Source organism: Camelina sativa, chromosome 7 (genome assembly GCF_000633955.1).
Source record: "Camelina sativa cultivar DH55 chromosome 7, Cs, whole genome shotgun sequence".
Lineage (NCBI taxonomy): Eukaryota > Viridiplantae > Streptophyta > Magnoliopsida > Brassicales > Brassicaceae > Camelina > Camelina sativa.
The window spans coordinates 17623337-17648194 of record NC_025691.1 but is presented as its reverse complement, the minus strand read 5'-3'; the positions used below and the strand labels follow the sequence as shown (position 1 = coordinate 17648194).

Sequence of the window (24858 nt, the reverse complement as noted above, 5' to 3'; positions counted from 1 at the left end):
GGTATATCCAAGGTCTTTAGCTCCCGGATCAATTCCAGTCAACCCCAAACGGTGGAAGGTAAATCAATCTAACTTATTGGACACATATGAATCGAATCTGGATCTAAACTCTATAAGAACCCTAAAATCTACAAGTAAACAATCAACAAACAAAACCCTGAGCTTTGAAATCCTGAAACCCTAAAACCCTAAAACTTTAAAATCCGATTGTTTGAGGTTTAGGATTGCTTAGATTGATTGCAATTGAACTGATTATGATATGTTTAAAATCTGGTTGATATTGCTTGTTTGCTTGTTGCATGAAAACCTTAGAACTTAAACCCTAAAATCGAATAGAGAAAAATATTAAGCTGTTTGTTCTAAGTTGTAAATCCGATTGTTCTTGATTGTTTGTCTGAAATCAAAACCCTAAAATCTAAGATCTTAAAATCGAAATTGTTCTATGTTTTGCATGAAAAATCAAAACATAAAATTAGGATAACTCCCAAATTAATTCTAGACATTATCCTAAAAGCCTAGAAAATATTTCCTAAAATTTTGTCTTAATCCTAACTAGAAAAGGAATTCATTCTAAGAAAAAGGAAAATTTCAGAAAAAGGAAATTTATCTAAGAAAAGGGAAAATTGCTAAAACCTGAAATTATGTGCATATTTCCTGTTCATACTAGAATTTGTCTAGGATTATTTTCATGCATGTTAAAGCCACAAAATTATTGATAAAGGCATGGCATGTTTCGGTCTCAAATACTGCATGGCCTAAGGTTTAAATTGATGACATGGTTCGGACTCAAATACCGCATGATCTAAGACTAAAATAAATGCATGTTTCGGTCTCAAATACCGCATGCTAATGATCAGATTCATGTTTTGCATTGTGTAGATGGCAAAGCTAAACAATCTTTAATATGCTGCCCTTAATGTCTCTGGAGACAATTACTTACAATGGGCATTGGACACTAAGATCAACCTAAAATCAAAAGACCTGTGCGAATGCATTGAGGATGAGAATGATTGCACTGAAAAGAGTAAATATAAGGTGATATTACATATACGCCATCATCTTGAGAATCTCAAGAACCAGTACCTTACTATAGAAGATCCTCTTGACCTTTGGACAGAGTTGAAAAACAGATATGGACACAAAAAGACGGTGCTCCTACCAAAGGCTCAATTTGATTGGAAAAACCTAAGGATCCAGGATTTTAAATCCGTGGATGAGTATAATTCAGAGCTTTTTAAGATAGTCTCGATATTGAAATTATGTGGTAAGGAGGTTACTTAAGAGGACTTGCTTGAGAAGCTAGAGAAGACATTCTCAACCTTTCACACTAATAACATACTGCTTCAGCAACAGTATCGTGAAAAGGGTTTAAGACATATGCAAGCCTCATTTCTTGTTTGCTACTTGTTGAACAAAACAATGAGCTATTGTTGATGAACAGTGCTGTGAGGCCTCCTAGATCTACCCCCTTACCAGAGGCTCACAAGGTTGACATTACTAAGAAAGAGCCTAAAAAGCCCAAGAAAATTAAAGAAACCAACTACGTCCATAGAGATAAGTATCACGGTCGTGGCCGTGGTAGAGGGCATGGAGGTCGTGGCCAGTACCAAGGAAACCAGTATGAAGGTTATGGCCATGGGAACCGATCCGACTTCGGTCGTGGTCGTGGTAAAGGCCGCGAATTTTCAAACCGCAACATAAGACTAAATCGGTTTGTCACCGATGTGGTATGGCAAATAATTGGGCTAAGACATGCAGAACATCTAAGCATCTTATTGATCTCTATCAAGAGAGTTTGAAAAAGAATCCAGAAGCTAACTTGGTTCATCTCGATGGTGAGGGAGATTTCGACCATGAGAATGATGACCAACTGGATTATGAAACTTCTGATTGCCTAAGAGAGGATAATTAAATTTTACATTGGTTGTACTGATTTATTTTAATTATCTATGTTTTATGACTTTGAATTTTATTGAATTATTATTTTGGTTTAAATTCAATTATTGTATTTCCTTCAATATAAAATTATTTGTTTATGTTTAAAACATAAAATTCTTGTCCATTTGAGAAATGGCTGGGGACAAGAATATAATTGTGGTAGATAGTGGATCAAGCCACACAATTTTGAAAGATAAGAGATATTTGCATAATCTCATTTTGAAAAATGCCAATATTAGCACAATAGCGGGTATAGCAAGTTTAATTGAAGGCTACGACCATGCACATATTTTATTACCAAATGACACACATCTTGAACTAAGTGATACCTTATATTCACCCAGCTAAAAGAGAAGCTTATTGAGTTTTAAAGACATTCGTTTGAATGGTCTACATGTTGAAACTAAGAGTGAAAGAAACCAAGAGTTCCTATATATTACTGAAATCACCCAAGTCCATAAGACGGTCCTAGAGACTATACCCGCATTAGCCACTGGTCTTTACCATGCTAAGATTAATATGATAGAGGCTAATTTGACAATAAATAAAATGTTCAATGAACAATTCACTTTATGGCATGACCGGCTTGGCCATCCGGGTTCGAACATGATGCGTAAGCTAATAATAAATTCAAATGGGCACACTCTAAAAGAGAGAAGAGTTATTCCTAAGAATCTCACGTGTGTAGCATGCACACAAGGAAAACTCATTATAAGGCCATCACCAGTCAAAGTAATTAAAGAGATTTTCCACTTAAGACTATACGTCTAGACAATGCTGGTGAATTTACATCCCAAGCGTTTAATGATTATTGTATGTCCATGGGGGTGAGTGTGGAACATCCTGTGGCACATGTCCATACACAAAATGGATTAGCTGAATCTTTCATTAAACGTATTCAGTTGATTGCTCGGCCATTGCTTATGAGGTCGCAGCTTCCTGTGTCGGCTTGGGGACACGCAGTATTACATGCAGCTGAACTAATACGCATCAGGCCATCTAGTGAACATAAGTATTCACCATCCCAATTATTAACGGGTGATGAGCCAGACATATCCCATCTCAAAACATTCGGGTGTGCCGTTTATGTGCCAATTGCTCCACCAAAGAGAACTAAGATGGGACCTCAAAGGAGGATGGGAATATATGTTGGATATGATTCTCCCACCATTATTAAGTATCTTGAGCCAACTACGGGTGATTTATTTAAGGCCAGATACGCGGATTGTCAGTTTGCTGAATCCGAATTTCCTATGTTGGGTGGAGAGAAAGACAAGCTGGTCAAAGAAATAACATGGAATCAAACATCCTTAAATTGGCAAGATCCTCGGACTCTAGCATGTGAGGCAGAGGTCCAAAAGATTATACATTTGCAAAAGCTAGCTAATCAATTGCCAGATTCCTTTGCTGACCCAAAGAGAGTAACGAAATCGTACATACCAGCTTGTAATGCACCAGTACGTATTGATTTTCAGAAGGAACACAATAAGCAAGTTTCTACAGAGTCTAAAGCCCGTTTGAAACGTGGTAGACCATTAGGTTCCAAAGATAAGAACCCTCGGAAATCTAAGAAAGGTGCAAATCAAACCGAGGTTAAGGAAATTATAGACATGGCCGCGGAAAATCCTAAGGCACCGAATGAGGTTTGGGACGCTGAACCTCAAGGTCCTGAAGGTATTGATAATAATGAGATCTCAATCAATTATATCATGTCTGGAATAAAATGGAACCGTAAAAATGTCGACATTGATGAAGTATTTGCGTATAAGATAGCACTTGAGATAAATGAGGATCATGAACCCACGTCTATATTAGATAACACTCAAGGTAAAGATTGGTTAAAATGGAAAGAAGCCATTGACGTGGAGTTAAATTCTTTAAAGAAGAGGAATGTGTTTGGTCCGATCTTAAGGACACCATTCGATATAAAGCCAGTTGGACATAAGTGGGTCTTTGTAAGAAAGATAAATGAGAGTAATGAAATCGTGAGATATAAGGCACGGCTTGTAGCACAAGGATTCTCTCAAAGACCAGGAATAGATTATGAGGAGACATACTCCCCTGTGATGGATGCAACGACTTTTAGATATTTGCTAAGTCTGGCTATAAGAGAAAAACTCGATTTGCGGTTAATGGATGTTGTAACCGCATATCTATATGGTCCACTGGATAATGAGATTTATATGAGATTACCAGAGGGTATTGAGCTCAAAGATAAGAGCGGTTCTCGAGAACAATACTGCATAAGGCTAAACAAATCCCTTTATGGACTGAAACAAAGTGGGCGAATGTGGTACAATAGGCTAAGTGAGTACCTAGTCAAGGAAGGCTATAAGAATGATCCCATCAGTCCATGTATTTTTATAAAGAAGTTTGCAAACAAAGGGTTTGTCATCATAGCAGTATATGTGGATGATTTGAATATCCTAGGAACCTCTGGAGAAATCGCCCAAACAGTCGAATATCTAAAGAAAGAATTCGAGATGAAAGACCTAGGCAAGACTAAATTCTGTTTGGGGTTGCAGCTTGAGTACATAAATGATGGAATCCTTGTGCATTAAATGGCATATACTGAAAAGGAACTCAAGAGATTTAATATGGACCAAGCTCANAGTAACGAAATCGTACATACCAGCTTGTAATGCACCAGTACGTATTGATTTTCAGAAGGAACACAATAAGCAAGTTTNGAGGAGCCTTGATTTGGATAAAGATCCATTCGGTCCAAAGAAGGACGATGAAGAAATTCTTGGTCCTGAAGTGCCATACCTCAGTGCTATAGGAGCGTTAATGTTCTTGGCTAGCCACACTAGACCAGACATATGTTTTACCGTGAACCTCCTAGCTAGATATAGCTCTTGTCCAACCCAAAGACACTGGAACGGTATTAAACATGTGTTGCGTTACCTACAAGGGACGACAGATTTGGGTTTAGATTATACTAACTATAACAAAGAAGGTTTAGTTGGTTTTGCTGATGCAGGATACTTATCGGATCCACATAATTCAAAGTCTCAAACCGGCTATGTGTTTACACACGGTGGTACAGCGATTTCGTGGCGTTCTATGAAGCAAAGCATTGTGGCCACTTCATCTAATCACGCGGAGATTATAGCAATTCACGAAGCCAGCCGTGAATGTGTTTGGTTGAGATTGATGATTCAACATATCATGACAGATTGTGGCATGGCCGATGATAAGGAAGCAACAGTTATATACGAAGACAATACAGCCTGCATCGCACAGCTCAAGGAAGGATATATCAAGGGAGATCGGACGAAGCACATTTTTCCTAAGTTCTTCTTCACACATGAACTACAAAAGGCCGGGGAAGTTCAAGTGGTACAAGTTCAATCATGCGACAACTCAGCCGATCTCTTCACCAAGTCATTACCGACATCGACATTGAAGAAGCTCACGCACCAGATTGGAATGCAGAGACTTAAGGACTTTTAGTGATGCTTGGAACAGGGGGAGTAATGCGTGTTGTACTCTTTTTCCTTCACCATGGTTTTGTCCCAATGGGTTTTCCTGGTAAGGTTTTAATGAGGCAGCACCCCCAAGCGCATTAAGGAGATCCCTTAGCATTTGCACGGTTATGTCATCCAAGGGGGAGTGTTGTAAAACATTTGGAGTGGACTTCCATAACCGGCCCATACACGTCCAAGACAATAAGGCCCATCGGCCACCTCCTTTGTACTAAGTCGGTTTAGTGTTTCCTAAAGTGATAAAGCTTTGTCCTTCACTTCACTATATATATGTATGATTATCGAACTTAATGAAGAATAAGAAGAGAAAACCTCCTTCGAGTTTCTCTAGTTTACAACAGATTTATATTTCTGTGGAAGATAATGTTGATTAGCTTTTATTTTTATAAATCAAAATAATTGATAAATACTTGAAATTTTATAAATATAGAAATCATGGTAGATAAATAAAAATTCTGAAAATTGAAAACGTAGATAAGCAACAAACTGAAAGAAATATTTTATAAAATCTTCAAACATATTAAGAAATCATTCTTCTAGTAATCCTCTAGCCAAACACGCTTCCTTGTAAGAGTTATAGACCACACCCTCAAACGTCCTCAAATCTTCATCACATCTTGGTCCTTTCAGAAAACGGAAAAGAAGTTGCAAATGAACATGACCATCAAACTTACTTGGAATATAAGATGTCCTAGTATTCGATATTGCCCTCCTTCTTCTGATCCAATATTTTTCTTCCGGATTCCAAGTAAAGAACTGAGGTATATCCTCAAACGTGAGTTCTCTTGCTTCAGCTGACTGGTGGTTTAGATCAAACCAAGCTAGAAGCAGTGGATCTTGGATGTCTTTCATTTATTTGGCTAAGAAAAGCTATATGCCAGTGATGCTTTTGTTCCTTGTTTCTGTTTGGGTTTTATATAAGTTAGGCATCTAGGATTTGTGTGATAATAAATAATAATAAACCACACTTAATCTTTTTGGTAGAAAGAATAATCTCCCCAATATTATACTACTGAAATCTCAAAGTATAAGTAAATCTTAATAAGCAGAGTTATCATTTATTCTCAAAAAATGTGCGTCCAAAATCAAAGAAACAAAGATACTAGAAAATTAAATCTCCTTCTTATATAGTACTCGTTGTATATCGTCTCCTCAATAGATGTCAACTGCAACCAAAAAGTAATACAATCATCAATATATACGAAAATGGTCTGACCAAAAATAAAAACTTACAATCTATTTGCAGTCAAAACTACCTTTAGTTTTCTAGATTCTGAAAAACCTCTTTGAACAAGACATTCGTAGTTTGGCTCTAAATCAACCCTTCCTTGTCAACTATCAAAACTTTCAACCCTTTCTTAGACGTGACTCTAGACAAAGCGACGTACAACTGCCCATGCGAGAAGACTGGTCGTGGGAGAAAAAGACCAACTTCCTTCAGTGACTGACCCTGACTTTTATTGATTGTCATCGCGAACGCAAGGGCAATAGGAAACTGCCTCCGACACATCTTGAATGGTAGTTTTGTGTCTGATGGTTTTATGAAAATTTGAGGAATCAACACCAAATCACTAGCTCTGTCTCGTATAATAACTGTAGCTTCTAACACGTGATCAGCTATTTGAGTTATTTGAATCCTTGTTCCATTACATAAACCATCTTTAGGGTCTAAATTCCTCAACAACATAACTGGAGCACCAATCTTTAGTCGTAAACTGTGCACCGGTAATCCAGATATTTTAATAGAGTTTAAGAAATCCGGGGTGAATATGGGGTTATCTGCTGACTCTAAATCCGTAGGATCAATACTGTCACTACTTAGATAAATTTTTTCTTCACCTGCGATTTTTTTTTTATTCTTTAAATATGAATATGATCTCATTTTAATATTCAATCTTAATATTCAATATACGAAAAAAATATATATAATATTATTGAAAGCTCCCAAATATATATAAGCGTAAAAGAAAAACGTACCTGAACTTCTCAAGCATGCTTTGATTTATTGTGTTAACATCCTCATTGGTGGGTGCTAAAATTGCTCTCTCTTGGAAAAACTCTGGACTTTCTTTTCTTGCAACAAATTCACATCCCCATATATTTCCCTACTGATCGCTTCGATTGGATCATCAACATCCATAATCAAAAACTCTGGAGGAATGTCTATAACAGCCTCTCCATCATTAGGTTCCGATATTTTTCCATCACCCACGTCTAGGATCCATTTAGAAAACTCTGCAATCTCTTTAGCTTCATCAGCAGTTATATTGTTGCTAAGTAGACGCATGTTCTTCGTTAGCTTGAGCAACTTGCAATGTTCCCATAAGTAAGATGCATTCAGTGTCGACAAAACAACTTCAGCTCTCCCTGCTCCATTAATCACTGGCAGTATTTGTCTAAAATCTCCTCCGAAAACAACAACTTTACCACCAAAAGGCTTATTTCCAAACTTCCCAACACAGTCATTTAAGCTGCGGTCCAAATTCTCAAAACAATACTTACACATCATGGGAGCTTAATCCCATATGATTAAAGAAGCCTCATCCATTAATTTAGCTACATCAGAGTTAGGTGTCATAGTACATGATGTATTATCATCAGGGGTTATAGGAATGCCAAACCTTGAATGAGCAGTCCTACCACCAGGAAGCAAAAGTGAAGCAATACCGCTAGAAGCTGTATTAAGCACTATCATCCCCGATATCTAATTGCAGTCGACAAAGTTTTCCATAAAAATGTTTTGCCTGTACCACCAAAACCATAGACGAAAAATACTCCGCCTTTGTCATTGAGTACGGCATCCAATATCTCATCGTATATTTTTTTTTGCTCCGCAATTAGCATCTGAACCCATTTATCATGTTTTTCTTTCTGCTCCTCACGATTGTACTTCATTTCTTCAACAATCAAATTGTTTGAATTGTCAAAACTTTCTCTTGATGGCTTAGGCATATTCTCAATGTTGAAAAGTGAACCACCATTCATAACATTAACTTCTCTATTTCAATCAAAGCATAATTCCTCTTATCAGCATCGCTCAAGTTCAAATCTGCAAAAAATAACATAATATTAGGACCCAATTATACTAAAAAAGTTACAACTAATGATATTAATTGTAAGTTACATAGATTATAATAATATTACCTGTGTTGTTATATTCATTCCTTTTATTGGTTTCAATATCTTCTGAAAGATGTATCCATGTCTTCTCCCATACATGCTCTGGTCGTGATAAAGAGTCTGACAAAATCATATTTGCAAAAAGATTAAGTAGCTGTGGTGCAAAACACCAGTGCGTAGCATCCAACAGGCTGTCAATATAGATCTGATCATCTTCTAGGATACCCCGGGCAAAACATGCATCCTTATACGTCTTGTAAACAACACCTCTGTAGGTCTTAATGTCTTCAAAAGATTTTGGACCTCTTACAATATTTAGAAGGATTCTCATAAAATACTTTGCTTCCAAACAGTGTGGCACATAGTTAATCCTACCCAGCGAAAACCCTCGTTTCCTCTCTTTCCATTGTTTCTGTTTTCCCTGCCATGTAAAATGGGCAGGAATCTCCAAGTACAGATACTGATTAGCATCCGGATTAACCTGATTCAAATAGAACCAACCCGTCAACTGAGAGTCTTCGTTTACTGATTTCTCGAGAACTTCTTCTATATCATCATCCTTTTTGAAGTAGCATGGTTTTTTTCCTTCTATATGAAACGATAGTTTCTGCACAGGGGTTGTTCTAAACTGTCTCGGGAATTTATAGATCCTCCAAATAGCTTCCGCGGCAGATACATACCTAGAGAAAACATTAGTTATATTTTAAACCCAGTGCATTCAACGAAATTATAAGTATCTAGATGTAAACCTTAGGATTGCAGGTAATGCATTTAATTTAACTTACCGACAGTCAAAGTAATATTTAATTTCGTTCTTCTTTATTTGATTCTGGGTGGAGTTACAAACGTTGGTAGTAGTATTAGCTTCACTTTTGTCAACTGGCTTCACGACGACAGCTACAAGGTCTGGTCCTTTGTTAATGTACTTAAACAAATATTTAACTGACCCTGTCTGATTGCACCATTCCACGTTAATGTGTGCTTTGTATTGTAAACATAACTTCTCATTGTAAGGAACAACATATCTGTTGTCACAGTTGAAACCACCTTTCTCAATATACCTAGTTGTCCTTCTCCTCCGATATATAGGATAACCATCCTTTCCAACTCTAGTTAACTCTGCATGTGACTTCAGATACATCTTAGAACACTTGCCATCAACCATACATGGTGAGTTCTTATTAGCAGCTCCACAAGGACCATGAATCATAGAATATTTTATGATTTCATATAGTTCTGGTTTGTCTTCTTTGTCTGGAATCTCAGCACAAATAATATTATTGATTTCGTCGGAGGTTGGTAACTTGCTCTTTTTATCCATGAATAGTAGTATATGAGCATGAGGAAGACCTTTTTTCTGAAACTCAACAGTATACATAGCTACAAAAGAAAACAAAAAAATAAGAAATTAAATATTCCTTTCATTTTAGATTGATTGTTAGATCTAGAGCCCAAAATATAAATAGTACCTGCAATTGTTTTCCCTAGTAGTTGTTTCTCCGTCAAATCAAACATTAAAGAATCCAGCTTGATTTTGAAGATGCGAGAAATAATGTCAGGCCTATCATTCGCATTGAGACCTTTTTTCTTCACGTACCTTGTTATCTCGGGCCAAGTAGGATTGCATGTAAATGTTATGAATAGGCTAGGGAAACCGTAGTGTTTGCATATCGCCATTGCATCATAATAACTTTGTACCATATATCGTGGTCCACCAGTGAATGAAGCTGGTATTGAGATGGGAATACCTTGTTCCCCCATTTTGTTCTCCCCTGATTCTTTAGCTTCTTTAATAGAGGTGTAATTCTCACACCTTAGCATGGACTGATGCAGCTTTATATATTTCAAAACGGTTAGACTCTATTGAAGCATCTACAACATACTGCTGAAACAACCTTCTAGATAGTAAAAGTGAATTTGACTCCACTTCTCTCTCTTGAATACGAAATGCAAACCATTGTCTCATGCTAATGCACTTGTTCTTCTTTGTCTTTGTTTTGCCTATGTATCCTTTCTCTATCCCGGGTCTAAAACCATCTTCCCCGAAAACATGAATCAATGGATACTGTAATGCCAAATACGCAAGATGAACTTCACTAATTCTTTGAAGCTTTCCAGTAGTTTTTTCCTCCACAATGATATAACGTTCTGGCATTTTTTTCACAAAGTCACAGGAATTAGAGCAGCTATCTCTGGAACTGTAGGATTAGTGTAATTCCTACCATCAAGGCCAACACGATCACTTATTATCCTCAAATGGAAAGTTTCTTTTGAATTAGAAGCAAACCTATCTCTGGCTGTCCTGAAGTGAGATACATAAGGATTGACTTCATCCAACATCTTAATGAGAGGTTCTATGATTTCCCTTTTCAAATTTTGTTTCCCTGCCTTTGTGTTACTGCTTTTACATTTACTGCAATGAAAACAAACCAAATAAATACATACTGATTTGAATTTATATTTTGGTCGAATTCACGACCAAAATCTGAATAAATATTGTGAGAATATCAATTATACGTACCTCAAAACTGTTTCTCTGTTCGAAACCTCATTTTCGGTATCCACAATGTATAATTGTGAGAACTTTGCATAATCTTTCTCTCTTGGTTTCATACCAATGAGATGATAATTAGATCCTTGTAGTTGAAACATATTTGGTATGTTACCTTTGTGAACTGTTTTATCAACTTTCCCTCCGAGGGAAGTCATAGCAAAAACCATGCAATAACCTCGTAGATTGTTTTGAAAATGCTTGCTTAGACGGTCTGTACCTGTAAGCATTTTTTTCAAAAAATGTAGAGATTGTTTGAATAGTGGGAGTTGGACAGTTCCTTGTAGACAAAAAAGGGAGAACATAGGATTTTTAGAATTTCTTCTCTTGTTGAGCCTCTCATCGTACCACATCATTGCACCACAATATTGACACTTAAATTCGGGATCACCATGATCTAAATAACCTACATTTGATCGTAAAACAAACACACCGTTATACGAATATACCAGAAATTTCCCTAGCATAAATTACGTTTCATAATTACCAGAGTCATTGTCTTTTTTTGCTTTATTTCTCCCTTTTCCTTTAGATCGAGACATTTTTTTCAATGGTTTTGGTATATAATCAATGTCATTCGTTCCTGGCTCAGCTGACAGATAACCACTTGCCATGTCTTCGTCACTGCTCGTTAAATGATATGCTTGGTCCATCTCGAAATGACAGTCATCTGCTTCAACAAATTTTAGAGTCATTAACAATCCCTCTACCTATAAAAGTAAAGTCTGAGGAGAATATAATTAACTATACCATCAGATAAATCTGGCCAGTAGGCATCATTGAATTCAGCTTCCAAATTCCTTGGTAGAGTAGTAACAAATTCGTTTTGTCTTTGTAAATCAATGGTAGAGGAGCGGTTAATCTTATATTCTGAATGATCATCTTCATCTAAAACATTAAACACTATGAAAATATATAAGTTACTAACTAATCGGAATGATGTGCTTAATCTACAATTGTCCATTTTTATGAAATATGCAGATATAGACAAATTGTTCTCACCATTTTCTTTATCTGCTAAAGTTCTCAGTTGATTATTAGTATAAGTATTACTCCGAAAGGATCTTAGTTTGTTTCTGGCTCTTTCAAAGACACATGTGGTCGATGGGGTTGATGTAGATGGATTGTCCGTAGTACTTGTGGTAGATCTATTTAACACAACGTCTGATCCTGTAAAAACACATACGTAGTAGCTCTAAATATTGTAGAAATGTGTTATTTAAATAGGGATATTATTGCCTATTTTTTTAAAAGTATAATTTAGAGGGATCTGACAATAAATTATCTTACCAGATTGTAGAACAGAAGAGTTAGAGGAAGGTGCGGGTCGAATTGGTGTTGATGTGAATATGTCACGTCTTCTAGCTGGTAAGTTTGTAATATCTTCGAACACTCTTGTAAAAACTGAATTTATTGGAATAGTAGAATTGCACTGAAACGAATTTTTTTGAGTAAGAACGCTATATTGTCGTGCATTTTCTTGAGTAGAATTTTATTGAGTCGAATTGCCCTGAGTAGCATTTCCTTGATGCAATTGTCTAGTTCTCTTTGGAGTTGTTAAGCTACTGTCACCTAGACTTGAGCCTATATTGCGTTTTTTTTTATTTCTCAAGAAGGAATTCTGAAACAATTTCGATTTGAGATTGGTTTTTATTTAGAATTATTTTTTAATTGGAAACTGTCTTCCTCATGCATCAGGTGGTAATCATGTTTTAAGTGAGAAGATTTGATTAGTACAATAATTGAATGGTTATTATACTGTAAATTTATTAATATTAGCAGTAATAAATTATAGTCTACTTATTTGGAAAGTAAAATAATCCTCATTGAACAATTCTTAGGTCAAATCAACATGAATATACAACGAAGGGTAGCTGCTTTCAGAGGTGTCGATAATTTTATTGTTTCTCACTCAATGAAGGTAAGTTATCGGAATGCTTGATATTACTGTTTGATTATAGGGATGGAAATCTGTTGAAAACAATAAAATTTACCTGATCATTGTTTTTATTTAACATTATAAAATTGAGAAAACACGCTTATATTTTTTTACATACAATTTACATGATCGTAGTTTTTTATTTCACCAACAATAGATTTTAGTAGTATAATTTTTAATGTCCCTACATGTGTATAGATTTTAATTTCTTAGTATTTTTAATGTGGCCCTGATCATACGATTGTTTCACGTTTGGAGGACTACTATAGGAGAAAACAATCATAAATCACTAAGTCATTTTATTATAAAACCTCCAAATAAACTTTGCAATGGTTCACAGCGAGATATTGTAAAACAGAAACAATGCTTAGACAACTAAGCTTATTTTACCAAAACTTGAAACTTCAAAAAAAAAAAAATAGACGACTTAGTGATTTGTCCTATCCCAAACTCTTCTTCACCAAACCTTAACCATCAGCTCGTCCATCTTCATCATTGTGACCATCCATTGCAAGAGGAATTACATCCAAACATGCTTTCTTAGAAGATGATGAATTATTAGAAGAATCATCAGCATCATCATCCTTCCTCTTTGATGATGGAGTAGTGGAAGGAGTTATTTGTCCTTCATCAGCAACACTACTGTTTGACACCATTCCAATTTCCTGTGATATAATCATATATTATTAATATATTCATACTATACATTACCAAATTATTAGAAAATGTATATATATACAATTCATTTATTTAGGGAGTATACCTCATTTGCACTCACAAGAGTGGCTAAATCATCATCACCCATTGAATGTTCAATAGTCTCATCTTTCTCAACTTCTAGACCAACAAAGGCATGACAAACCTTGTATGTATCACTTGCATCTCTGATATTATCCTTTCCAATTTCCACAACATAGAAAGTTTTTCCGACCAGATTACTTATCTCTTGAGGGATGTTTGTTGGATCTTCTATCTAAAAAGCAAAACACATGGTCAATGTATGAAACTTTAATAGATATTCATTATAAGGATACTCAATCACCCATAAAAAATACCTCATCGAAATGACCATCCAGAAGCTGCAGAGAACTGTTCTATGAGACAGTTTGCATCATTCTCAAACAACAAACATTTGGTCTGTGCAGTGGTATCCATCACACACAAAGCACTCTGTACCTATAATACATATATTTTCAAAATTATATTCATATATAGATCTTCATATGTTTCTTTTTCTGAATTTAAAAGACTTAAACTACCCCATGAAAGTACCTTGGTTCAACTTTGGTGTGGTTTTCGTTACACCCAGAACATGAAAACAAAGTCTTTTTGTTTTTGTTAAGAACTTCATTCTCAACTTTAGGGACTTTGTAGCATGTTTTAGTACACTTCATACAAAAAAAGTAGTACAAAGCAAATTTGGTATCAATAGCATAGACAGCACACATGACCCTAAATTTGCCCTCCTACAATAAAAGCTACTAATCAATAACATATAGCAAAAAAAGTTTTAATCAAATTATTAGGAATCCATACGTAACAATATATCAATAATAGTATAGTACCTCTTTGCACTCTAGGAGTTCGGCAATCATAGTCATTGGGAAACTTTTAAAGTATTCAACTTTCTTGGATTTTGGGTCTTCCCTAGGACCAGGTTGTTGAATTGTCAAAGTTAACCCATCATTAGGCAAGCTGTAATTATTCAAATTATAAATGGTTTAGCTGTAACGAAACTTAAAACTCAAAGAATAAGTTGTCGAGGAACCAGTTAACTTACTTTGAAAGGAATTCAGCTATTGGAAACAAAGCTGGATCAATCATTAGTAAAGGCATATCAAAAGCATTCGATACATATCTTACACCTTATACAGCAAAGACGTTTATTAGTATGATTATTTGAAAATAATTTTTTCAAAGAAATTTTCATATTGACAATGTATTATGGTTACCTTTGAAAGAATTAACTTTAGCAAAATGGAGGTAACATATCAGCATCTGATGACGGCTGTTTTCACAGGCTGTTAGGATCTCTTCAGCAAACCTACCCCATAGCGTACATGCTAAACGTTCATCCCTATAATAATTAAAAATATATATATTATTTTCATGAATATTTGACAATTACTTAATCATTTCAATGAGTTCAAACTATCTTTCCGAGTGTCCCTGAGTTCAAACTCAAGCTTCTTCTTGACCTTGTTATCCACTTCATGGATTTTCACTAGACCAACATTGATAACTTGGCCAATTACATCTAGAAGGATAACATGTATCTGATCAATGTGTACATATATAACCGTATAAATTTAAATTGCATAATAGATTACTAACCAATCAAAATGTTCTCATTCAATGCAGGATCGTTAAGAATCCTTTGGAAGTCCACCAAGTCAAGATACATGTCATCAGACAAATTAGCACATGACACAATGGTGGAATAGTTCAACAAAGCCATACGGTAAACGTGCTTGGTGACCCTACATTTTCCAGTTGCTTTAGTCAACGAAAATTTCTCAATGATTCTCCACTGACTAGGCATGATTTGTCTCTGAAACTTATATAGATGTTGCTTCGTGACTGTAGCATGGATCAAAGTACCCTACAGAGAAAGAAAAGGATCCAGGTATGAAAATCTCAAGTAAATTGTAATAAAAAAATTTCACGGATATAATAGCATTATTATTAAGCTTACTGCCACATCAGCTAGGACCATTTCAATGGTCTCACCGGAGTAAGTGGTATACTGCTGCCAGCTATGAACGATTTTGACCTGGATTCTCCAGCAAGTCTTGAATGGTTTGATGGATGCTAGATTAGTTATTGGAAGATTTGCTGCCATTTTGAAAGGTATTACGTTTGATGAATCATAAGTATATGTGAAATGTGTATTTATAGGTAGAAGTTTATAATTGATTGATCGAGGTTAAAGTTTAGAGAATATTCTGGTAATTATTCTCATATCCTTATACGATATCCAAATAATGAAATTAACCTTTGGAGGTTTTGTTAGTTTAGGATAGTGTTTATTGCGGTATCTTGATTCGCAATTCGTAATATATTTAGTAGTCCTATGATTAAGATGAAATTGGAGAGAATAATGGAGAGAAAGATATGATAGTAATTAGGACTGATTATTCGGAAATTTATTTGATAAAGCTGAATAGTTGCCTAAAGTATAGGAAATATATTTATTCGGATAGTAAATATTCGATGAGTTTTTGGAATGTCTAACAACCGATGAAGATTTGGTAAATATATGCTGATAATTGTTTTTCTTATATGGTTTCAGCGATTCCCGCAGAAGGTTGGTGAGATATTTTCTTCAGTTGTAAAGGGGTAACCCATCTTTATAATTCGGTTTTTTCTCACGCGTATCTGTTTCTTTAATTTTGGGTTATTTTCACTTAATTGACCCAACCCATTGGCGATTTTGTACTTCTCTTTTACTTATATAGGGATGACATGATTCAAAATCCTTCCTTTCAATTCGCCTAATAGACAACGTGTAACAATATAATCATGGAGCATAAAAAAATACACTATTATAGTTAATGTATATATGTACTAACATATAAAAAACAAAAATCAAAAAATCAAAAAGAATGATAAGTGAAAATCGATTAGAAATATTTGATCCTTTAACCATCACCATTATTTTAAAAAAATTACAATCTTGACTTTTATGTTTCACATGTTTCTGAAGAGTTTCAAATCTGAAACACTTAAAAAAAATATGTTAAATAAAAGTTGGAACGTTCAAAAACTCAAAATTTTGATGCTCGGAAACATTTTTTTGAATGAATGAAATGGAAGAGTTTGATACGTCTTATATAGTGATTAGATTATTTAGGGATTCCTAACACAAAATATTTTAATATATTAACAAAAAAATATATTCACAATTATTTTAGATTTCGTTCATTTAATTTTGGTATATATATTTTAGGAAAAGTAAGGAAAATCATAATTTAGATATATTTATGCTTTCGTAGATATCTCAAAATATATAACTAAATTAAATATGTTTACATTTAAATTTAATTTCTCGATTTTGATGGTAACAAATTTACCTTTTATAAATTTGAATTTTGAAATTGGTTGTTTGTAATTGGATTGTTTTATTTAAATGCATTAAATAGTTTGAGTGATTTTAGGGATTAAATATCCTTGTAGTTAGTATTATTTTACATTAAAAAAACTGAATGATTCACACTGGCTGCTGGGTAGGATCCGAAACCTTCCAAACCAGGTAGCATAGGATCCGCGTGTTTTTTAGTTAACCCGACTACAAACGAACCGGGTCACATTAGGATCCATGGGTTTTTTAATTTTTATTTTGACCAAACTCTGTTTTTGTTTGTTTCCATCTATATTAATCATGATTAATTATTTAAATATTGTTAATGAAATATTGCAAAATCTAAACTAAATGATTATTTGTTTTTATCTAATTGTATTAAATTGATTTGTTATTTCCGAAAATATCTCACAATATAAAACCAAATCAAATATATTTACATAGATATATATAATTTTCGATTTTAATTCTTTGATTATTATGGAAGAAAACTTTAAATAGCTTCCAAAAATATTGAGTGTTTTATCTGTTCTATTTATATGGCTGTAGAATTAAATTGAGATTTCCTTATATATCAAACGAAATTCATTAAATTCATTTTTTTTTGAAAATCTGTTTGGATATGCATTTATAATTAATCCTTTTAATCACATTATACACGATCCAAATATAAATATTCCGGGTCAACCCGAGATCCGCGCGATTTCAAGACTTAATCTAATGTCCTTACATGTAATAATCTTTAACACTACGTCTACTTAATTAAAAATGTTTCCCTTTTAATAGTATAGATATATAATAAAGATATAGTTTTCATATATATATTTTTTTCATTATTAATTATTATAGTTTTGTTAAGAAAATTAAAAAATCTAAAATAAAAGATGATAAATATCTCAAAATCTAGAACCAAAATAAATATGTTTACGTTATATATACAACTAGATAAGGACCCGCCCAATGTGCGGATTTAAAATTTTGTAAATAAAATTAAATTTAATAAAAATATATTAAAACTTATTGTACATTGTTTATAATTTTTTTTTTTGCTATAATACACTAATTTATATTTATTTACAAATCTTTTATGTATGTTACCAGTAAAATTGTATATTTTACATTTAGGTATATTGTATGTTACAAATATTTTATTTACCACCACCTAGAAAATGTCTATATGAACAAATTAAGCCAACTATTATAAGTCTCTTTACTTTCATTTTTGCATAGTTTCTTTAATCACTAAAATTGTTGGCTCAAAAAATATTTCGAATAAAAAATAAATTACATCACAATAGTGTATGACCAACCATGCAGAGAACCTCGGTTCTGTCTTCTTCCCTTATAGAGAGAATCTTGCGTCCAACCTCCTCCACCATGGAGAAAACCTTGGCTCCGCCTTCATCCTTTGGGGAGATAGTCTTTCGTGCAACCTCTCCCACCTTCCTCTCTTAGGGGAGATAACCTTGCTTCCAACCTCATCCATCATAGAGAAAACCTCGGCTCTGCCTTCCTCCTGTGTGGAGAGAACATGTTCACGTCTTTTAGCTATCTCAAAGTGGCTTGCTCCAGCAACTAATGAAACTAAAGACCATTTTCCAACGTCACAATCCCAATATATTCGTGGAAGTTTCTTTGACCCACCATGATGTAGCCTCTGTCTCCGAGCTCCTATGGATCTATCAACAACGATTTATGTTTTTATAATCTATCTACATTTGTTGTAAGCTTGTGTTTGATTAGCCTATCTTATCCAACTATTATGTTGATTGATTATCTTTTCCTTTTTATCTCTTTTTCGGATTGAACGAATGGTAACAATTATATTTGCACAAAAAAGGTCTATGACCAACTAATAAGGTTGAGAAATCAGAAGAAGATTAATTTGACATAATTAAAGAAATAATAGAAAATTAGAAGCGGTAATATATGAATCTCAAATAATTCAGAGATGAAAATATAAATAAAATAAAATAATCTACAATTACTACAATAAATTTTAAAATACAATATTAGAAAAAAGAAGATGCATATATTAATCTTCCATTTTTTTTTTGGTCAACATATTAATCTTACCTATTCCAAACTGAAAAAGGAAAATGTAGGAGTATATTTGGTTTAAAAAAGTAAGAAAAATTTGTCTTCCCATTGAAAAAGTTTCACCGATAGAACAAAGTTGAAAGCAATATTTTTGAATCAACCTCCTCCACCTTCCTCACTCGGAGAGATTACCTTGTATCCAACTTCCTCCACCTTTCTCCCTTAGGGAGATAACCTTGCGTCCAATCTCCTCCACCATAGAGAGAACCTCAGCTCTGCCCTCCTCATGTGTGGAGAGAACATGTTCACGTCTTTTAGCTATCTCAAAATGGCTTGCTCCAACAACCAATAAAACTAAAGACTCTTTTATAACGTCACAAAATCTTTTGATAGTAACTAATGTTAAATTTTCCAATGTATTTGTGGCAGTGTTTTTGACACTATGATGTAACCTTTGTCTCTGGAACGCCCCGACTGCCACCTTGCTTACTGAACCCATGTCCACAGGCCCACCTTCCTTAGTGGGCTTCACGTCTACTCCTGGCCCATTCATATTCGACGGCTGGTCTGTTAAGTCTGGGAAGCTTTAAATACTTGTTTACCGACCCTACAAATTCCATATGATCTTTCCATGTGTTTTGTCCTCGCACAGTTCCGACAATCACTTCCCGAAAGGTTATCCATCCTGAAATATTATTTATAAAATTGAACATTTTCCTTAATAGAACAAACTTATTAAAAACATTTTACTAATAGAACAAAATTGAAAGCAATATTTTTGAATAAATTATTTATAAAATTTAGAATTTAGAGTTAACTGTATATTTTTCTTAATCCCATTTCTATTTTTTCGTAGAATGAATAACTTCATATTAAAAATAAATGTTATAATTTCGAATTTTATGAAATATATATATATATATAATCTCCTTATAATTATCTAAAAAACTTTGTATTTTTTTTATAAATACTGTAATTTTTGATAATTATCTTCTTACATTATTAATATTTTTTTAAACAAAATATTTTATTTTTGTTGTAATCAAATTTTTTCTATTAAATATTACCTTTTACACATGTCAAAATCTTGTTAATGACTAACTTTCAAAACCCAACTTTATATAATAAGATTTTTCGTAGAATGAATAACTTCAAATTAAAAATAAATGTTATAATTTCGAATTTTATGAAATATATATATATATATATATATATATATATATAATCTCCTTATAATTATCTAAAAAAACTTTGTATTTTTTTTTTTATAAATTCTGTAATTTTTGATAATTATCTTCTTACATTATTAAGATTTTTTAAAACAAAATATTTTATTTTTGTTGTAATCAAATTTCTTCTATTAAATATTACCTTTTACACATGTCAAAATCTGAGCTTGATAACTTGACACATGTCAAAATCTTGTTAATGACTAACTTTCAAAACTCAACTTTATATAATAAGATTTCAAATTTAATAATTTTGCTTTTATGGTAACAATTTTAAACCATTTCCAAAAATATCGGGTAATTTTAATTTTATAATAATTTCGTAATTATTGTTTCCATAAATATTAGATTTTCGACTAAAAGATTTTGTTTACCATATGTTGTTTATTTGTTTTATTTTTAATTATATAAGCAATTGGACCTGTTTGGCGACATGGATATATGACATGGTTTGTTTTTTTAAATCTCTTATTTGTATTCTCCAATTAATAGTATAGATATGTATATGCAAATGTAGGTGATATATCCCTTCATAATAAAACGGAAGTACACAACATTGCTTTGTAGACTATATAATTTTAATAAGTTGGTTATAAATAGATTATACATTAATGATAGATTAATTGGTTACAAATACGTTATATCGAAAATTTTAAAGAGAATATTCTAAAGAATCATATTATCTAACTTACCATATTAAATTCTTTTATTAAATTATTCATCAAATAAAATCTTTTGATATCTAACTTAACATATTAATTTTTTAATTATCATTATACTTTACCTCTCATTTTTATATATGAGTCTATTTTGTGAAACAAATAAATTATCATATTATTTATTATAATTAAAAAATGGTTTTATTTTCGGATACCATAAGTTGAATTTTAAAAAATAAAATATAAATGGTTCAATCTATAATATATTCAAGCTTTAGTAAATTATTCTTTAAAAATAATATCTATTGAATTAAAAAATTACTGAGTAACGGGTCAAAATTTGAATATTTAAATTCAATTTCATATTTTTTTTGTTGAATTTTATGATTTTATATAATATAATAAACTTTAAATAATTTATTTTGAATTATTTTTAATATATTGAAACTTGATATAAAAGTTAGAAACTATAAACACTCTAAATTGATTTGTTATAGCAATGTCAATAATATGTCACTATAATATGAAAGAATTTCAAAATACCAAGTATATTAAAAAGAAAAAGTATAACAATATATTAAATTACTTATAATATAATAACTCACTTTTTAAAAACCAAATTTACAAAATTATGTTTTATAATGACATTCAAGTCATGATGTAGAATATACATTGTTGAAATAACTTCACATATATAACCTAATACAACATATTAAAATTTTATTTTAAAATATAAAATATACAAAATTTTGTATAAAATAAAATTTAACTAGTGTTATAGCACGGATACTTATCTTGAATCATTAACAATATAAAACTTACAAAATAGGTGTCTTTTCAAGCCATCATATTTAGCATATGATTTTATTGCATAATGTTTTATCTAAAAACACTTTTAAAAACAATCACATAAATTATATTTTATATAAAAAATTACAATAGAAATAAAATGAATTTCAACCCCGTACTCTAGCACGGGTCTTAATCTAGTGTATACATATATTGAGTTAGAGGGTGTAGTTGGTAGAACCAAGAACGAATAAGAGCAAATTCTTGTTTTAAGAAGTGTTATTGTTATACTTTTACCTATACTTCCTTGTTTTTCGGCTGTCATTTGTTTTCGTCATCTATATGCAATATCCTTCATTTATTACAGAAAAAAAGTTGAAAAATTAGAGATAAATTATGAACAAAAGAATTCCATATTAGTCTAGTACATTTTAGTTTCAGGATAGGTTTGGATATTATTAGTAGAGAGTAGAGACTAGAGAGTATTAAAAAAACTTGGCTTCAATTTAACAACAAAATTCTATATTGTCTCAGTTTAAATTTTTGTATTGTGACAATAATAAGAATTTTCTCAAATATAAAAAGAAAAAGAGATTTATAGTGAGAATTTAAAGTTTGATGGGCTAATATATTGCAAATATGATATTGGGCCGTAGATACAAAGGTCCAGTTTCCATATAAGCTCTCTTAATCAATTTGATTACGAATCTGCCAGCGATTTAGGTCCGAGTAAAATAACACTCTGGCTTTCGATGAGTTTGGCCGGTCCATTCATCATACTGAGAGCAAGATCAAAAGACCCGTATTAAGCGCATCGATGCTGAAAAGGCCAACATTGCCGCTGGTGAAGCTGTGGCTCGGATCCTCCGTTCGTCTCTTGGTCTCAAAGGAATAGACAAAATCACAAAATGCTTCAAGGATGTACGAGCAAAATGCCTCCGATCCTCCCCATCTGAAGACTGATGATGTCTTTCTCCAAAATGTTTGGCATTTTTCCCTTTTTTGCAAAATTTTTGTAAGAACATTTTCACTGTGGTTTAGGTGTGCTAGTTTTGAATTTTGTTAAGATAGCGGTTTTATTTCAGACATTCAAAGACTTGAAATGTATTGATTTAGGGAATGAGTTTTCGATCGGTCCCTCATGTTCAAAGAGATGAACATTAATGAGTAAGAGAATAGGACTGTTGGAGGTTGAAGTTAAACATTAATGGTTAATAATCATTTTGGTTTGTAATGTTTTGATTGATAGTAAAGATTTTGGTGGGTCGGGTAAACTTTTTTACATGCATGAAAGTCAAACAACGTTCTGTACCTTTTGTCTAGTGCCGACAATTGTCATGAATGCTTCATTAAGCTTTCTTTGTTTGTTTTGTTAAAACCAATTCTGGTCATGTTTGGATCTTGACATTGTTGCTTGCACATGAAATTTTTGTTTTCCATTAATGCAAATTTTTGGTGATATGGATCAGTATCGGACGAGGATCCGGTACTGATACTGATTAATTGAAATTGAGATATACCTACTTATAAAGTGAAACATGACTCTTCTTGGAACACGTAACGATGAACGTGAAGGTTGTGTCCAATTCCTAATTCCAAAAAAAACTGATACTATCCACATGGTACCAGAACTTCCAAAATTATCCCAAAACCAACAAATTAACAAAAAAAACACACACACAGAAATGGGTAAATAGTTCTCCACCGACAAATTTGCTGAGAAGATACACTAGTTTATTTAGTAATATTAGTACCCTTAAAATGAGAGACAATTATAGGATTGCACTCAAAATGAAGTACTTAGTGCATTTGTCACATGATTTTAATTGTAAGAGAAAGCCACATTTATTGAACATTCTGAGTCACTTTGAAAAAAACTGCAGCTCCTCGTTTGGATTTTTTTGGTTTCTCATCATTTATTGCAATAATTGTCCAACGGCCACGTCTTGGGAACGCAAGAGAGCAAGAAGAGCAAGATCCAGATCTGGTCCAATTAGTGGGAGATTCTGGTTTAGTTTTGTCAGCCTCACGAAGCCAACACTTATTATAGATCTTGCAGACAAATTAAATGTCATCCCAAAAATTAGATATCCCCATGTTACACTGCAACCAATGTTACCCATGATAACATATTCCCTACTATGCCACAACATATTACTATTTATACATCGAAATAAGTTTTAACACAAAGATTTTTGATAATTTAAGATGTTGATCAATTTGTTACAATATAAGAAAATCAACAATAATCGCTTACCAATTGTACATACATATCCCCCCACCACAAGATAAAACATTGGTCCCTACTCCAAAAAAGTTTAAAAGAAACCCATTGGTCCAAAGGGAATCCACACATAACTTTAGTGTACACATCAAATCCATCATCTTATAACTTTAACCCTCCCCATAATAATAAAACTAAAGGGTAATGAAAATTTGACATACCAGGGACACATGCATCTCTTCTTTTATGTTTTCTTTTTTAATTAATTAGATGGATTATATATATATAAGTTTGAAAAAGATGCATCGGATTAACATCGAGATCCTTTTTTACAAAAGAGTGCACCAGCACTGCCCGTGACTGAAGCTACTACTGAGGACGGTCTAGCCGACAAACTCGAAGCCTTAGCATAGCTTGAAGAGGCTCTTCCACCCGAAGCCGTGAAAAACGCACCGTTTAGGAACAAATCACCTTCTGATCTCCAATTCCATTTCTTCCACTTGCTTTGTGGTGCATCTTCGTACTTAGTCACCTATAAGTTTTTTTTTTGGGTAAGATTAAATTGAATATTCTCAATTGACTAAAAAAAGATATAAAATTGGCTTTCTTAATTACCTCTTTAAAGACATGATCGTTGGGAGCAAGAAACCTATTGCCTTGACTATTAATCGTTGGGGCTGCACTCCCACCAATTGCATACATTTGCCAATGTGTATAATCATTATTCACCACATGAAAATATCCATGTCTACATCTGCCAAAATCACACCGGCTTAGTTTTAAAACAATATCAAAAAAAT

At 33.1% G+C, this 24858-nt stretch overlaps 2 protein-coding genes and 1 long non-coding RNA gene across 3 annotated transcripts in view; all 3 read right to left on the bottom strand.

Annotated features, from left to right (window-relative positions):
- On the bottom strand, positions 8408-10223 carry LOC104704714. Its single transcript, XM_010420752.1, has 5 exons — positions 10016-10223; positions 9332-9926; positions 8772-9226; positions 8571-8666; positions 8408-8475 (listed from the first exon to the last, which is right to left on the bottom strand). Exons 1-5 carry the CDS (start codon positions 10221-10223, stop codon positions 8408-8410), a joined length of 1422 nt encoding a protein of 473 aa, XP_010419054.1.
- On the bottom strand, positions 13340-14705 carry LOC104701383. The gene is made up of 5 exons (XR_002032901.1): positions 14602-14705; positions 14309-14502; positions 14092-14212; positions 13800-14009; positions 13340-13701 (listed from the first exon to the last, which is right to left on the bottom strand). It is a non-coding gene; the product is annotated as an uncharacterized LOC104701383 (long non-coding RNA).
- Positions 24066-24858, bottom strand: part of LOC104701382 (probable pectate lyase 5) — a 6477-nt gene continuing 5684 nt past the window's right edge. The window contains exons 4-5 of the mRNA XM_010417060.2: positions 24674-24707; positions 24066-24590 (exon numbers count right to left, since the gene is read on the bottom strand). Of these exons, the coding sequence (XP_010415362.1) occupies positions 24369-24590; positions 24674-24707 (256 nt within the window). The 3' untranslated portion in view covers positions 24066-24368. The remainder of the gene's footprint in view (positions 24591-24673; positions 24708-24858) is intronic.